Source organism: Humulus lupulus, chromosome X, assembly GCF_963169125.1.
Source record: "Humulus lupulus chromosome X, drHumLupu1.1, whole genome shotgun sequence".
NCBI lineage: Eukaryota > Viridiplantae > Streptophyta > Magnoliopsida > Rosales > Cannabaceae > Humulus > Humulus lupulus.
In genome coordinates, this window is record NC_084802.1 from 34,219,359 (window position 1) to 34,236,527 (window position 17,169).

General features: G+C 30.7%; 1 protein-coding gene across 2 annotated transcripts; it reads right to left on the reverse strand.

The window, feature by feature from the left end:
• Nucleotides 1-1,487: 1,487 nt before the first annotated feature.
• Nucleotides 1,488-6,482, reverse strand: LOC133807129 (clathrin interactor EPSIN 1). Of its 2 annotated transcripts, none has more exons than XM_062245291.1 (13): nucleotides 6,344-6,482; nucleotides 6,207-6,252; nucleotides 6,029-6,080; nucleotides 5,785-5,864; nucleotides 5,553-5,631; nucleotides 5,333-5,416; nucleotides 5,105-5,250; nucleotides 4,770-5,018; nucleotides 4,108-4,196; nucleotides 3,050-3,243; nucleotides 2,863-2,937; nucleotides 2,100-2,490; nucleotides 1,488-1,882 (listed from the first exon to the last, which is right to left on the reverse strand). In XM_062245291.1, the coding sequence occupies exons 2-13, from the start codon at nucleotides 6,245-6,247 to the stop codon at nucleotides 1,665-1,667; spliced, it is 1,698 nt and encodes a 565-aa protein (XP_062101275.1). In that variant the 5' UTR covers nucleotides 6,248-6,252; nucleotides 6,344-6,482; the 3' UTR covers nucleotides 1,488-1,664. The 2 variants fall into 2 exon arrangements, with proteins under 2 accessions (XP_062101275.1, XP_062101274.1); XM_062245290.1 differs by having other exon boundaries at nucleotides 4,761-5,018.
• Between the last annotated feature and the right edge of the window lie 10,687 nt (nucleotides 6,483-17,169).

Below are 17,169 nucleotides of genomic sequence, written 5' to 3' on the forward strand. Positions count from 1 at the left end.
AAGTTTTTAATCATATTAATATTATGTGTATATATACTGATATTTTTAATTGTTACCATATTTTAATTTTGAATTTAAAGTAATTTTATATATATTTTAGTAATTTTTAATGAAAAACTACATAGTAAAACGTGTGAGGTACATTTTATTAGATTATTATTATCATTGAGATATATTGTACATTTTTTTAATTAATTTTTTTTAGTATTTTTCAATGATTAAGTAGTTAAGATATTCAAGCTAAATAAATTTTTAATCAGTATATATATTGATATTTTTAATTGTTAAGATATTTTAGTTTTGAATTTAAATTAATATTATTTTTTAGTAATTTGTAATAAAAAACTACAGGTTAAAAAGTGTATGATACATTTTATTATATTATTATTAAGATGACAAATAGGATAGGAATTACTACATGATGACTCAAATTCTAATATATAATAAACGTGTATATAATTTATCGTACGATAGTTCAAGAAGATATATTTTTATATAATATTATTAATTTAAATAATAACATATTTTAAATGTCTTATTTTTAATTTAAACTAATGTGTAGCTAAATTTATACTAATTAGTTATACGTAACTACATTTTTTAAAATTAATTAATAAAAAGAATTAAAAAATTACTATTATTATGTTAATTCATAAAATGAATAAAAAAATTATATTAAATGAAAAAATAAAAAAAAAATGATTTGAATAGATTTTAGAGTACTACATAATCTCTTTGAAGCTCTTATATATATATATATATAGATAAATATAGATATATAGATAGTTACATGTAACTATATTTTTTTAATTAATTAATAAAAAAAAAAAAAGTAGATTAAATAAGAAAATAGAGTGCTTTAAAAAAATTTAGAATAACATGAGATTTTTATATATAATATTATTAATTTAAATAATAACATCTTTTAAATATCTTATTTTTAATTTAAACTAATGTAAAACTAAATTTATACTATTAGTTACATGTAACTATATTTTTTTTAAAATTAATTAATAAAAAGAATAAAAAAATTATTATTTTTATGTTAATTCATAAAATGAATAAAAAATTAGATTAAATAAGAAAATAGAAAAAATACTTTGAATAAATTTTAGAGTGCCACATAATCTCATTGAAACTCTCTATTTTTAATTCAAACTATTGTGTAACTAAATTTATACTAATTAATTACATGTAATTATATTTTTTAAAATTAATTAATAAAAAAATTGCTATTATTACGTTAATTCATAAAATAAATAAAAAATTAGACAAAATAAGATAGATATTTTAGAGTGTTTCGTAATCTCCTAAAAAAAAATCTCTTTTATATATAATATATATAAATACTCACCTATTCATTTCTTTTGTAATTTCAAACCTTCATGCGACACCGTTTTAAAGTTGATGTGGGTTTGCTATACAGAACAAAACTAGAAAACTTTGGGGAACAAGTCACAAAATTAAGAACGATAATCGTTGCAATGTACTGGAAAACAAATCTCAGAATTAACATATTACTCAAATATGAATCATCTTAAAAATGCATATGTGAACAAGAGAAACCAAGCACGACACAACGCTGGGGTTTTTCTATATATATAAGTGGCCAAATAGGCATAAAGAATATGACGACACAATATGAGAAATAAAAAATTAAGTAATTACTTTTGGAAGCCACCATATTGATACTGTTGACCACTGAGGCTCGAGAAAAAATCATCCGCTCCCGCTGCCTGAGAAGATGAAATCCCAGATCGTCCGGACCCTGAACCCATAGCTTTTCCAATGTAATATGAAGTTGGGGGTCCTTTGTTACTTTCATCAAATCCATCACCTAATCCACCCACGACCCCGACGTCCACCAGAGATACTTTTTTGGCTGCAAATGCATTCATAAAACAGAGGAATTACAAACACTCCCAGCAAGCATCTATGTAAAATGAAGGCGGAGACTCCGTAATCATTTCAGATCAATGCCATTTTAAGACATAAACCAGGTATTCTTGTGGACTTGGTTTGCAATAACAAGTTTGGAGGGACAAAGAAGGGAAAATGAAAGGAAAAGTGATACATTAAGTAGAGATAGATAAACTTACGAGCAGATATATTAAGATCGATCAATCCACGGCTTAGTGAATCTGACCAAATTCCAGATTTCACTTGGAAAGTATTCTTTTTGGCTGAAGACTGTGAGTCCAATGAGAGATTTCCACTCAACTGACTTTGACTGCTGTTATTGACAGAATTTTGGGGAGGTTCTGATGGTGCTGAATCAGAATGAGAGGTGAATGCGCCAAAAGGATCAGAATCATCAAAATTGTTAAGCGGAACTGCAGCAAAGGGATCCACAATGTTATAGTTTGTTGGTGCAGCATTAGTGGACTTGGTTTCTGGCTGAGGAACTGTGTCAAAGGCTGCAAAACTGTCCACTGTGGAAGAAGCTGAAGAAGACATGGTTGGTTGGGACCCAAAAAGATCAACATCGATCTGTATGTACAATTATGAAACTAGTTCATTAGAGCAGAAGAAATGGAAATTTAACCATCAAATAATATTATAAATTAATAAAATAATACTACCACGAGCATCTAAAAAAGATTAGCTACACTGCATTTAGAGCAAATCTGGCTAAAACAATTCACAATGTATAGAAGACTCAAATCATTGTACACCATATCTGAGAAATACCTTTTTTCTTACCCCTAATATGAATAAATAAAGTTAAATGCAAACGACAAATAGAACTCATTCGAATTTTGGACAGTAGGATCCTAAACAATGCCACGTGAAAGATCAAGTATAACAGCATCAAATGTGCAATGGTAGCCAGGCATCTACATTTCAAAACCTTGGACTCACCTTAGTTTGAGAACTTGCTCCAGTTTCAGCCTGAAGTGGTGCCGATACAAAGGTTGCATCAGCAAACAGATCAACCTAACCATAATGATACAATATTAACGACCAAGTTTATTGCCAACATCAATTCAAATGTAAAATCATAAGGAGCCATGTAGCTGCATTTCTGAAAAAGAAAAAAAAATCTCACCTCAGCTTGAGAACTTGTTTTAGTTTCTACCTTAGGTGGTGCCGAGACAAAAGTTGCATCAGCAAACAGATCAACCTGCGATGAACTGCTATGCATAGCAGGATTTTCGGATGGAGCAGGTGTAGGAGCATCCATGAGGTCTCCAATCAAACTTCCCCCAAACAGATCCACCTGATTAGAGCTTCCAGCAGGCTCTGTAAAAATATAAAATTAAAAAAGATAATGAATACCAATAACAGGAAGAAGTTTTTTTTTTTTCAAGTAATTGCATTTGTTGAAGCAGCAACAAATTGTACTATATAAAAGATAATTCTTTAGACATTAGTGTTGACTTTAATAAATATAACATGATCACACAAATATTTAAAAACCCATATGCAAGGAATTTTACACAATCAGAAACGGTCACTATATGGCTAAATATACCAGTAGTTATTCAAACAACTTGGCATAAACAAAATTTATTGACTTGATATGAGAAGATCATAAAACGTAATTGTTGTAGGGCATAAACAGATATTTAACTGCCAATAAATTAAAGCTAATTTTCATAATAATATAACAAAATTTTGCAGAGTGGCCTAAAACACTAATGGATACACCACCCGGTATTATCAAAATTCTCTCATAATAATTTAATAATAGAACAGGAAATATGTTATCAACTGTGTTGGGGTTGTGGTCATAGGCATGGCCTAGTGACACTACACCTCTCCTCACAAAGAGGAGATCCCAAATTCAAATCCCACCTCCCCCATTGTCGAAAAAAAAAAACTGAGAAGGGTGTTAATTTAACCAAATGAATGTCGTCAATACAATGCTTCCCTGAACAAAAACTATATAGCAACCAAGACCACAATCAGGATGGTGTAATATCCACAAAAGATGCCATGCTACATAACATAACCTTCACAAATGTGTGCAACAATCCTACCTATTACCCAGAGTAACAGTATTTCTGCTCACAAGTCCATCACCAATGAGGGACCGTCTACAACAAGGCTTATTTCCTGCCTTAATTTGAATTAAAATTGCATCTTTTTGACTAGACTACTTACTTGCAGTGGAAGTCCCGCGTGGATCAAAGTCATCAAAATCATCCTCAGCATTGCCTATAGGCTGGCTTGAGCTTTGAGCAGGAACTAAACTGTACTTATCAGAATAATTGGATTTAGTTTCTGACATTATTTTAATCTTTCCAGCTACATAAACATTTTGAAATTGGTGAAATATAAAATTAAACAGCCAGTATGTTGCGTGATTTATTGTTGTGCTGCAAGCAACATGTGCCTGTAGTGATAGAAGGAAATTAAAGGGAAAACATAAATAGAAATATCTGCTGTGAAAATCCAACAATATTATGAGACTCGGAAGGTAAGTCTTAATAAAGATGTTTCTTTGATGGCATTTTGATATTCATCAATGCAATTAGCATGCAAACAACCGTTGGAGTCATAAACTTAAGAGGAAAAATGAGCACGACACCAAGACACATTGACTAAAAAACATTTTCATAATTATGCCGAAAAAAAGATTCATCTTTGGTGCCAATAATGCAAATAAGACATTAAAACTAGAATTTGGAGCTTGCAGCCACTAATTTCCCCTAAAAATACATTTTTTGTGTTAGAATTCATACAATAAGTCCCACTTGTTTGAAGGAAAACTAAGAAATTGAAAAATATATTACTATCAGTAACAAAAGCTATACCTGCCGTACTTTTTCGAACCCTTCGTCAAGGTGCTTCCTTGGTTCTCACTAGTAGCCCCACGGCGTGTCCTACTATAAGTATCCTTATCATTCTTTTCTTCTTCATATTGATCTTTGTCTCTATAGCTATCCTTGAACCTATCACCATCTCTTTTGCTGCTAAGGCCTCCATAGCGGTCATCACTTTGGTAGCTGCCACTACCGTATGAAGTTGAACTTGACTTGTAAGATATTCCTGTAGATGAAAGTCCAACGAACCTAATAACAGTGGTTAGTAAACAACTGAAATAAATGCAAATAGATTTCATACAAGTTGAAGCAAAACCATATAATTCCTTTCTTACTTGTCACGGTTTGCTGCAGCTTTGTTTCTAACTTCTTGTATTTTATCTTTATTATTCAAAAGACCCACGATGGTTTCTGCCTTCTTTCTCACATTAATCCCTGAATCCTTCCCATTTGGCTCAACATATTCGAAACTCGATAATGACTTCACCAATAAAAGTGCAAAATAAGAGAATGAAGTAAACATAAAATGACAACTCAACCTTTCAAATATCTTTAACACTCACCGAAATTTGAAAAGTATGCTCAATAATGTCATCAACAGCGCGTTCAGATCCATGTGCCACCAAATACTCGATCACAGTTAACGCCTAATACAAAACAATGAGTTTCAAACAATGAAAGCATGAAAAGGCTCATTGCTTAACGAGATTTTCCACACACACATAAACCTCTAGCTTCTCGTCTCATGTTCTATGGATAATGTAATAACAATTACAAAGGCACCTTATAGACATAGCGCCAGTCTTTGCCGGTTTCTGTTAATCTTGTCCATAACACATTCATAACCATCTGACACTCCGTACTGAAAAAACATCGAAGCTCGTTCAAATTTAGTACCATGGCAAGAGTATGAGCTTCTCTTTCCCCAAAACACATTACTAGTACGAAAATTTCATATTAAAAGGAAAAATAAAAAAACATGGAATAAAAAGTTAATCGGTTAGTAAGTACATACAACTTCTTAGTGGCTTGCGCTATCTCTGCTAGTGCAGAGCCATGAGGACCCCAAGGTTCATTGTCCGTTGCATCCAATACCTGTATCAATAATTAGAGTGTCACCTAAACCAACAAAAAAGATCATAACCCAATCCAAAAAAAAAAAAAAAACACTCAAACACCGTTGTTGTAATACTACTAGCCAACAACTTCAAATATAGTTTGATAAAATATAAACATTCGATCGTATTTTACTGAATTACCTTCTGTTCAATCTCCGGAACCTTCAAGACCTTCAAATTAACCTCCCTCTTTCTGCAAATTTCAAAATTAATCAAAGTTCATCCAATTCTGATTCAAATATTGGAGAAATCAAAATTTTTGGGAATAATAAAAATAAAATAATTGCACAAATCAGTAAGGTGAGGAGAGAAAACCGACATTTCGCGAACCGTCTGATCAAAAACCTTCATGAAATCCATTGGATCTGCAAAAATGAGAAATTGTGTGTTGAAATCGGAACAATTGCGCCGGATCTGAACAAAGGTTTCTATAAAAGAAAAAAAAAACATACAGACCTTAGAGGAGAGGTAGATTTAGAGGGAGAGGATTCAGATCTTGAGGCGTGGGTTGCGACAAGAAGATGCAACAGATGTAGCCTGGTGATATGCTACTTTGCAGTTTTCAGTAGAAGCACAATATATAAATATATTTGTTTATATTTTCTATTTTTTTTTACCGCCTTAAAGCTTGCCTTAAAAAAAAGTTATTAATTGGGTTTGTAAAATAATTATACATTATGTTCTTTAGTTTGTAAAAATAATATAAAAAATTATATTTCAATTTTAATCATTTCTAATTTAATAATTTATTTAGAAAAAAGGGAAATCAGTTTTAAGGGTTATCTTTTTTCTAGGGCCCATTTGGTACCCTTTTTAAAAAGAGGAAATTACATTTTATATGGTTTTTTTAAGAAAGTTTTCAAAAATATGGCTTTTTTTTTACAAGTGTTATTTTATGGCTTTTGACACATTTTATTCACTATTATGGGTTTTTTTTCCCATAATTTTGTATTAAGTTATCATTATGCCATATTTTGATTACTAATGATATTTTATAAAAGTAGAAGGGTAATCATGTAATTTACATGTTATTTCAAATATTTTAAATTGGCTATTTAGTTAAAAAAAAAATCAATGTACAGTATTTTAACTTTTTAATTGATTTTATATATTAAAACATTTTGTTTTTATTTACTTTTTACAAAACCGACTCTTTCAGTTCTTGTTTTCATTTACTTTTTACAAAAGCTTCATACCCATATGTGGTGATTTGGGGCTTTCTGCAATATTGGGGCAATCCGACCACGAGCTTGAAGGCGGGCGACCATCGGAGTTGAGTGCAGGTGAACAGAGGCGAGTTGTGGTCTTCATAGTCGTCAATCGGAGCCGACTTACTTCGGCGTACGGAGTGCTGCAGCTTCAAAGAGTGGAGGTTTTGAGTGGCGAATGGCGAATGCCGAGATGCCAAAAGAACTTGATACTCAGTTGCTTCGCCAAGACATTGCTGTTAGCTTGTATTTTCATGGGAAGAAGAAACAAGAAGATGGATATTTGACTAACAATGAGTTTAGTGAAAAGCTTTTGGATAAGAGGCAGAAGAGGAGGAAGACTGGTGCATATGTTATTTAGGAAGCTTTAGGAAATGATATTAGACTTTTTTTATTTTTTCTATACTCTAGACTATATCAGCTTTTGGAAATGATATTTGACTTTTGGAAATGATGACAGATAGTTAGTTGGATACTTGTATATGTTAAATTGCTAATATTGTAAGACCATGGTTACTTAAAACTATTTTATATATCTTTTGATCTTTTTTGTGTTCTTTATCTGTATATATTTAATTAGTTTTCAGGGATATTTTAATGGTAACTAGGTACTTTTTTTTTGTCTCATCTTATATACAAAAGGGTAGCTAGTTACCTTTGATGCTTGATGTTTTTGCTATTTTTTTTTTGTGGCAATTGTTAGAGAAAAGTACCCAATTTCTTGTGTGTTTTTTTGTATTTCACGTTTAATAACTATATATTATAATATTCTACTTTTTAAAGCAACTGAGACACTTTAATGGTAACCAGGTACTTAGTTTGGTCTTCATCTTATATACAAAGAGTAATTTGGTTATCTTTGGTACTTGATGTTTTTGTTATTCTTTTTTTTTTTTGGCAATTGTTAGAGCAAAGTGTCTAGTTTCTTGTTTATTTTTTTATGTATTTCACGTTTAATAATTATATATAATATATATTCCACTTTTTAAAGCAACTGGGATATATTAAATGTAACCAATTACCCAGACTATTGTGTTTAATTTTTAAAAAACATGTTTTTCAGGTGTTGGTGGCATAAATATATAACAGGCAACAAAAAAACCAACAATTTATTCTAAAATGAATTTTATATGTTTGTGTAATCATTCAATGTATTTGAATTTGTACCAGACTTAATATAATACTCAATAATAATTTATGAATATGAAAGTCACTCCTTTAATGAATAAAGTTATGATATGGTTGTTTTGCTGTAAAATATCAAGTTATGTCTTTTGCTTTTTCTGATTGTTAAAATATCAAGTTAACATATTTTCATTGATGGAAGCATTGTTTGCTTGCATTAATAATGCCCCCACCTCCATTTCTTCTGCTGTAACTTTCTGATTTGTTAGTAGAATAAGGTTATTTTCATTGCTTAATTCTTGAACTATAGTGACACACAATGGTAAGTTTGTTATTTTTGCAGCAACTTTTTTCTTTATTTCCATGTAAAACAACACTTAATTGTGTGTTTCAACATTCATTGGTGGTTTCCTTTGGCTACTTGATAATAAACTTCAATAGTTGATCTTGTTTCCTTTATATTCTCTTTTATAAAATATCAAGTTATGTCGTTTGCTTTTTCTGATTGTTAAAATATCAAGTTAACATATTTTCATTGATGGAAGCATTGTTTGCTTGCATTAATAATGCCCCCACCTCCATTTCTTCTGCTGTAACTTTCTGATTTGTTAGTAGAATAAGGTTATTTTCATTGCTTAATTCTTGAACTATAGTGACACACAATGGTAAGTTTGTTATTTTTGCAGCAACTTTTTTCTTTATTTCCATGTAGAACAACATTTAATTGTGTGTTTCAACATTCATTGGTGGTGTTCCTTTGGCTACTTGATAATAAACTTCAATAGTTGATCTTGTCTCCTTTATATCCTCTTTTATCAAATTCACCAAGTTGTCAAGAGAACAATTTGGTGAAATCAATATCCCAGTCATTGTGTTCCTGTCATACTCGTTTTTTTCAATCCACTTGCCTCCAAATTGAACCAAAAAAATAGTACTGTCCATACCTACAAAATTTGGCAAATTTTTCAAGAGTTAGTTGGTTGTAACTGGGGAAGGTAACTGGTTACCTTAGTCTGTAATCACATACCCTACTGAAACACTTAATTGAAAATATTGACTGTTTTTCAAGGTAACTGGTTACCTTGTTGTTACTGAATGTTTTTGCAGTTAAAATTCACACAAATATCAAATGAATTTTTTTTATTGAAAAGACAAGTTAGAATCTAAAATTTTCATAGTTCTTGTTTTTTGTCTATTTTTTATCAATCAATGTACATATATCAGTATGATTAAATAATTTTTTTTAATTTTTTAGTTTATAAATTGTTTGTGTTTTTAGAAAGTACATCATGATCATCACTATTATCATTATATTCAAGATAATAGTTAAAAAATAATTTCGAATTTTTATGCAAACAAAAATAGATTTATGTAGAACATTTAGGAAACTAATAGTTTTGAAATAGAAGAAGATGACAATAGAATATAATTGAATATATTAAGGTAGCTAATTACCTTAGTCTGTAATCACATAAATTACTGAAACACTTAATTGAAAGTATTGACTGTTTTTCAAGGTAACTGGTTACCTTGTTGTTACTGAATGTTTTGACAGTAAAAATTCACACCAATATCAAATGATTTTTTTAATTGAAAAGACAAGTTAGAACCTAAAACTTTCATAGTTCTTGTTTTTTGTCTATTTTTGATCAACCAATCTACATATATCAGTAGGTTTAAATATATATATTTTTAATTTTTTTAGTTTATAAATTGTTTGTGTTTTTAGAAAGCACACTATGATCATCACTATTATCATTATATTCAAGATAATAGTTAAAAAATAATTTCGAATTTTTATGCAAACAAAATAGATTTATGTAGAACATTTAGGAAACTAATAGTTTTGAAATAGAAGAAGATGACAATAGAATATAATTGAATATATTAAGGTAGTTAATTACCTTAGTCTGTAATCACATAAACTACTGAAACACTTAATTGAAAGTATTGACTGTTTTTCAAGGTAACTGGTTACCTTGTTGTTACTGAATGTTTTGACAGTTAAAATTCACACCAATATCAAATGATTTTTTTTATTGAAAAGACAAGTTAGAACCTAAAACTTTCATAGTTCTTGTTTTTTGTCTATTTTTGATCAACCAATCTACATATATCAGTAGGTTTAGGAAATTAATATTCTGAAATAGAAGCAAATGACAATATAATAGAATTGAGAGAGGTGATGATTTTTGCATACCTTGTTTCTTGATTGTATACCAGAGACGCAAGTTGTTGGAAATGCCAAAGATTGCAGCAGAACTGATTGGAAGATTTCTTGAATTTGAATTGATTTTTGCAGAAAATGATCACCAATTTTCTTGCAAAAGTGATTAGATTTTCTTGAAGTGTTTTTGCTTGAGATGAGTTCGAAATTAACTATTGTTGATCAAATGTTGAGGTGGTCGTCGGAGATAGAAGTTTTCACCGGAGAAGGAAGGTATCGCTGGAGAAAGAAGCTGTAGATGGAAGAAGAAATTGGACAGAGTTACGGCAGAGGAAATGCAATGTTACGGTAATGGGTTTGATTGATTTTGAGGAGTGTTGTATTATTTATTACGATTCTACCCCTCCTTGGGCTGATTTGTCTTTGCTTAAATTTTAATTACCATATGTAGTTAGTTTTCCCATAAATTAACTTTTTGTTGATTAAATTTTTCCATATAGATTAGGGAAAGTTTAATTCCCATATTTTTGCACAATAATGGGGAAAAAGTCATATTTATGAAAAAATCTCTTTTAAAAAAATAGATCTTTACAATTATATACTTATAATATAAAATAAAAACAAAAGTGACTTACAAAATTTTATTTACAAAGATATATTGCTACGTCGTTAAAAAATATTGGATTCTAAAAGTAATATACCTGAATTTGAAACTTTCACGAAATTTCAGTTTTTCCATTTTTCTGGGTTTAAAAAAGTAACATTTTAGTTACTTAAAATGTTAATAAGTTACCAATTAGTTACTTTTTTAATTGATTTTTATACTGCTTTTTTCAACTTTTTTTTATTTTCTTTTTGTTTTATTCATGGTATGCCCCCTCCCCTCTCTCTCCACTATACTATTTTTTTATTAGTTTCTTATATTCTCTCTTATCTTTAATTTCAAAAACCTTTTCCGACAACATCGCTAGTCGGTTGGGCTGGTACCATCGCAACCTATTGTTCAAGGTGATCATTTTAATATGTGGGAAGCATATGTTTTTTAGCCATCGCTGGAGAAGATGACCAGAATAAAAGACAACCTTTTAGTTTCTTTTTTATATTATGTTGACCATAAAGTAGCTAAATTTTAAACTTGATCAAAATTTAATATACTAAAATTTGTATTCTTATTTTACATTTAAAAGATACTATATTGTATTCTAAACAACTAAAATTTATTTAAAAATATTTCAAGTAACTGTTTTAAAATAGATTATTTATGATATTGTTTGGTAACTTTTAAATAGAATATAAAAAAAGTTATTGTATAGTATACTAAAAGTAACTTTTAATAATAAGCTATATAGTAATTTGTCATATTTTATTGTAACTCGTTAGTTTATATAAAATGACTAACTTGTTAGTTTAATAAGTAATGTAAATTTCTCTTAAAAAAAACTAAAAGGTGATTTATGGAAAAGTTGTGCAGTAATAGTGTTTGGTAAACAGTTTATTGAAAAATTTATGCAGAAATAATAGTTAGAAGCTAAAGCTGGCAAAACCCATAGTTTTTCCTAAAAATATTTTTTTGAAATTTTTTTTACAATAAACTTATTTATTATATATTACTTAAAATAAAAAGATTTAAAATAACTTAATATTATAATAAAATAAATAATATTTATTTCTTAAGTATTTATTTTGTTCAAAAAATATTTTTTTATAATTTATATTTATTAGATGTTATTTTATTTTAGTAAGTTTAAATTAACAAACAAATTTAATATAGAATTTATTAACGCTATAATATTATTTTTGTATCTCATAGTATTTTTAAATTATAATTTATCAAAAACATATCAATTTCATGTTTTAGGAAAAATAAATAAAACGAAAAAATAATTAAAGACATAAAAAGTGAGAGTTTTGAGATAACTTAAGTTTTACATATTTATGGTTATATAATGAACAAGATTATAATATCATTATCATTATAATTCGAATATTAGTTACATCGACTTGTTATAATATATATACACAATAATAGATATTATATAATTTAATATTTTTTTATGATCACTTTATTAGACTCTTATAAAAAAAAATATTTAATTTAAACTTGTGAATTTGTTTAATAATATAAATTAAATATGACATCCTAATACGATTTTTCCAACTCACAACACTTTAAAATTTGTAATTTACCAAACACTCAGTAACTTTTCCCCACAGCACAGATGCAGCTGCTTTTCCCCCACAACACAGTTGTACCAAACTGGACCTAGGGCTTCCTAAGTTTCCTTTTTTCTTCATCTTTTCTTTTCGGCCAGGGGTGTCGGCGTCGTTAGTACGTCTGGTCATGCCTGACTGAGAGGATATCTCTGCATATTGGGTTGGTGGGGTTGAGCATGAAATGTGGTTGCTTTGGATCTTCTACTTCTTGTGTTTGGTTTGGGGATAGTTCCATGGAGGTGGATGAGAGGTAGCAGATCTAAAACTACACTTTTTTGGTAGTTGATTTTTATTTTAGTTTTGTTGTTTTTATGCCTTGTTTTGTTTAAATGTCAAAATAATGGTGGAGTTCAACCACCGCCCTACTAGATCAGTGGGATTAGTAGTTATAACAGCGGGGGGAATGGTTTCAAATCTGGGGGATTCATCGATCTTTATTGGCTCTGTGTCAGGTGAAATTATGATATCTAGTGTCGGTGCTTATGGACATGGTTGGTTGTTGTTTTATTTTCCTTATTCCTAGTTTGAATAATGAAGTTGTTATCTCCTGCCTTCTATTGGAAGATTATTAGTTGATGGTCATTGGTGGGGTTGATCTATCATATGTCCATTCGGAAAGGAAACCTAATATACTTGGAACTCGTTGGAAGCTTCATTGCTTGTGGCTAATTAGACCTTTAGTTGAAGTTTCTGTTAGGATTTTCTTTCTATTGATTATTGTAAACGACTTGGTATGCTTATATTGGTTGATTTTGCTCTATGAGTGTTATCTTCTTGTAATGAATTATGTCTGATTGACCTATTAATGGATATTTCATTTACCTTCAAAAAATTTATACATTATTATTATTATTTTGGGTCCATAAGCACTCAAATTTAAAAATACTAGTAATTATCTATTATTTCATTAAATTTATAACAAAATTTTAATAATTTTTTAAAAAATAAATAAATTGTCACCAATTTACAATATAGTGTTTTAACTTGTAATCAAAATCAAATTATTTTTCTAATTCACAAAAATAATAATAATAAGAAGAAGAAGAAGAAGGCATAACAGCAAAACTCTATTTCTATGCCACTCTTTTCTTGCATTTCTCCTCAAATTTATTTTCAAAAGTCTATATATACTAATTCTATGAAGTAAAATACACTAAGTTATACATTTTCATCACAAAAAGGGGCATAAATGAAGTGGAGACAAGGTTAAAATTATATACTGAGGTAGAGTCTGTAGACATAAAGGTATGTGAATAAGCATTTGGTCTTGGGTTTATATCAGGAGAAGCCTTTAAATTTTATTTTGTATTACTTAGGTCTCCAAACTTACTAAATATGTATCACATAAGTCATTTATGTTGGAATATAATTTACAGAATACACAACGGAAAATGATTTATGATACAAAAAAATTAGCTTGATCATAAATTGTTTTCTGCTGGGCTATAAATCATTTTCTGTTGTGCATTCTGTAAACTATTTTCTAACTAAAAGAATCTATGTGATGCACATTTAATAAGTTTGGGGGACCTAAGTGATACAAAGTATAATTTAGGAATTGTTGACCAGCGTTTTGGTCAACGAAACTTAGTCAATTTATACGATGAGAATTAATAAAACGAACTGAAACCAAGTAAACGACACACAGAATTTCATAGTGGTTCAGCCCCAAGAGTTGGTAATGACCTACGTCCACTTGCACTTTTATTAATCAAAGAAGTCTCAGACTCGAGATCAAGAAGAAACAGGGTTCAACTGAGTTTCTCAAGCTTGAGAGAAAAATAATACAATTCAATAGGGTTTTGTATGTAAAGTGCGCACATATTCAACTTAGAAATAATGAATGAGATAGATATCTATTTATAGAGTCTCTTAATGGGCTATGGGTCTTTACAAATTAACCTAGGCCTTACACGCTTAGTGTGAGATTGTTATAACTGACTACAAATTCAAATAATACGGAGATAATACAATTCAAATATCGGTTACATAAATATCTTGGGATATTTTGCAGTATCTCGTGAAATCAGGATCTTCAGATGAAAAATGTGTCGTACATCGAGCAAGTCCGTCTTCGAACAACATCATATAACAGCACCAGTCTTCTCCTCTCGAGCAGGTTTTGATGTAGTTCTTTCGAGCAATTACTCTTTTTTTCGACCAGCCAACTGCATTCATTGTTGTTTATCGCCACGTGTCCCTTTTTCAAATGCCATGTCACTGAGTCAAAAAATGGGTTAAACATTTGTCCCCCAACTTTATCCTAGTGCGACCAACACTGGATAAACTTGTATGCTTCGATGAGGTTAACACCTATTCAACTTCTCATATTTACAACTCACAGTATCACCTTTATAGGAAATGATCACTTCTTCTTGATTCTGTAATTGACGGCTTTTGGGTTTCCTAGGCATCTGACACGCTTCTGTGCACAACCATCATTGTACCTTTTTAGCAAAAAAATAGGCAACTTTTCACCAACCCACGCGTGTGACATCATATCAACTCAAAAAGTCATGATGAAATTTCTTGGATGACATCATCTGCTCGCATGCGATCTGTTGACTATAAATAGGCCTTCACCTTTCTTCTCATTCTTTACTCTTTCAAATTTCTCAAACCTTTCCTCTCTTTGAAATTCTCTCAAACCTAAATCTCCATTTTCTCCTTCTGGCCTTAAACTTTTCCCAAATCCTTTCTCAAAATCTCTATAACAGTAAGTCTCTTGAACTTTTATTTGCGTTTGCATGATTTCTTGTTACTCGTTACATTGTTCTTCATGCATTTTTTGAGATTTAAGTCTTCTGTGTTCTTGATCTTCACATGAAAAACTTTACTTTTTTCTTGTAAAAACCAATTATTTTCTAGGAAAATAACTGTTTGGGAAGTAGGAAAATGATTTAGGCTTCGGGATATACTTGATTGTGTTGATATATCGAGAAAATTCCAAAAAATCAAGGAGAAAGTGCTTGTTGTTTTCTAGAAAAATGGTGGGAATTTTCCCTCCAAAAGGTAAGTGAAAAGTTTTCGTGAAAAACTTTTTAACTGCCTTTTGGATCCAACCTAGCTTCTACTCGAGCGCAGAATTGTGTTTCTTGAGTAGCTCACATTTATTAGGCACACACATAAGTTGGTCGAATAATTCACTTCCCTTTTTCCTGTTATTAGATGTATGCACGCGATCACTGGGGAAGTGATCATTCAATTGGCCCGGATTTGTTAGAAATGCTAGTTGATGAAGTGGAACGGACTTGACCAGACATTGTGTAATGAGCCAAATTTCCTAATAAGGCTTAGGGCCTTGATTAGGAGGCCAGGAGGGCCATAATTGATCTATTATGCTATTAAATGATTATATGCATGTTTATGTGCATTATATTATTATATGATGATAAATGCATGCATATGGATCCACTTTTCATTATAAGGGCATTTTGGTAATTTGGCTCGTTGAGGGAATATTTGTATATTTTCATGCATGTTGGTGAATTATGAGTAAGACCACATCATAATGTGGATTTGTTCGAGCCATTCAGCATGAGACGATCTTTGAATGCAAGTTATCAGTTTGGTCATAGCAGGGTTAATTTCGGGGCTCGGGGTGAGTCTCGAGGTAATTTGAGGATTAGTTCATTACCGAGAATTAAAGGGTAATGGGATATGATTTATTAGCATTTGAGATTATTGGGAATAACGGGAATTGAAGGGCATTAATTATGATTAACGGGATTAGAGGAGAAAGGACGGTTTTACCCATGGTAGCCTTAAGAGGACTTTAAATGACCTAGGGGAATTTTGGTCTTTTGACCTTAAGATATATATCACTTGAGAAGGTTGTAGAAAATAGAAACCAAAACAGACCATCATCTTCTTCCTCTCCCGATCATCATTTCCCCTTATTTTCTCTTTGAATTTTGAAGCTCCATTTGAGGAACCAAGCTAGGGAGTTGAGCCTTGATGGTCTAGATTGAAGAGTGTGTGATTCTAAGCTTGAGGTAAGTTTCTAGTCATGGAAAACTATGGTTTTGCTCTGTTTTCATTTGGTTTTCAGTTGGGATTTTGAGTTGGATAGTTGAGAATTGATGGGAGTTTTTGGCAAAGGTTGATTAGGTTTTGATGCCTAGGACTTGTAGAGTGGATATTTGGGTTCATTTGGGAGTTTGGATGGAAGTGGAAAACTCAAAGGAGAAAGAACCAGGGCTAGTCAGCTCTGGTTGTAGCGCTATGGTGATAGGGGGGCAGCACTGTAGTGCTACCTTGTTTTTCCAGGAACCTATTTTGGGCACTTTTGAAGGTTTTTGGCTCAGGGTTTCAATTCCTAAGGCTTGGGATCGAATCTACTAACCGTTTGGGTACGATTTGAGGTCCCGAGAGTGAGGTTTAGGTCATGAACTTTTTATTGCTCATTTTCATTGATGGGGGTTATATTTGGTTATGACTAGGTGACCACTAAGGGATCAAAGGATTGATCGTTCTCAAGGATCGTTCATTTGTTATTTCTCGATCGAACCAGAGGTAAGAAAACTGCACCCAGTATGTGATGCATGAGAAACATGTGATTAGGGCAT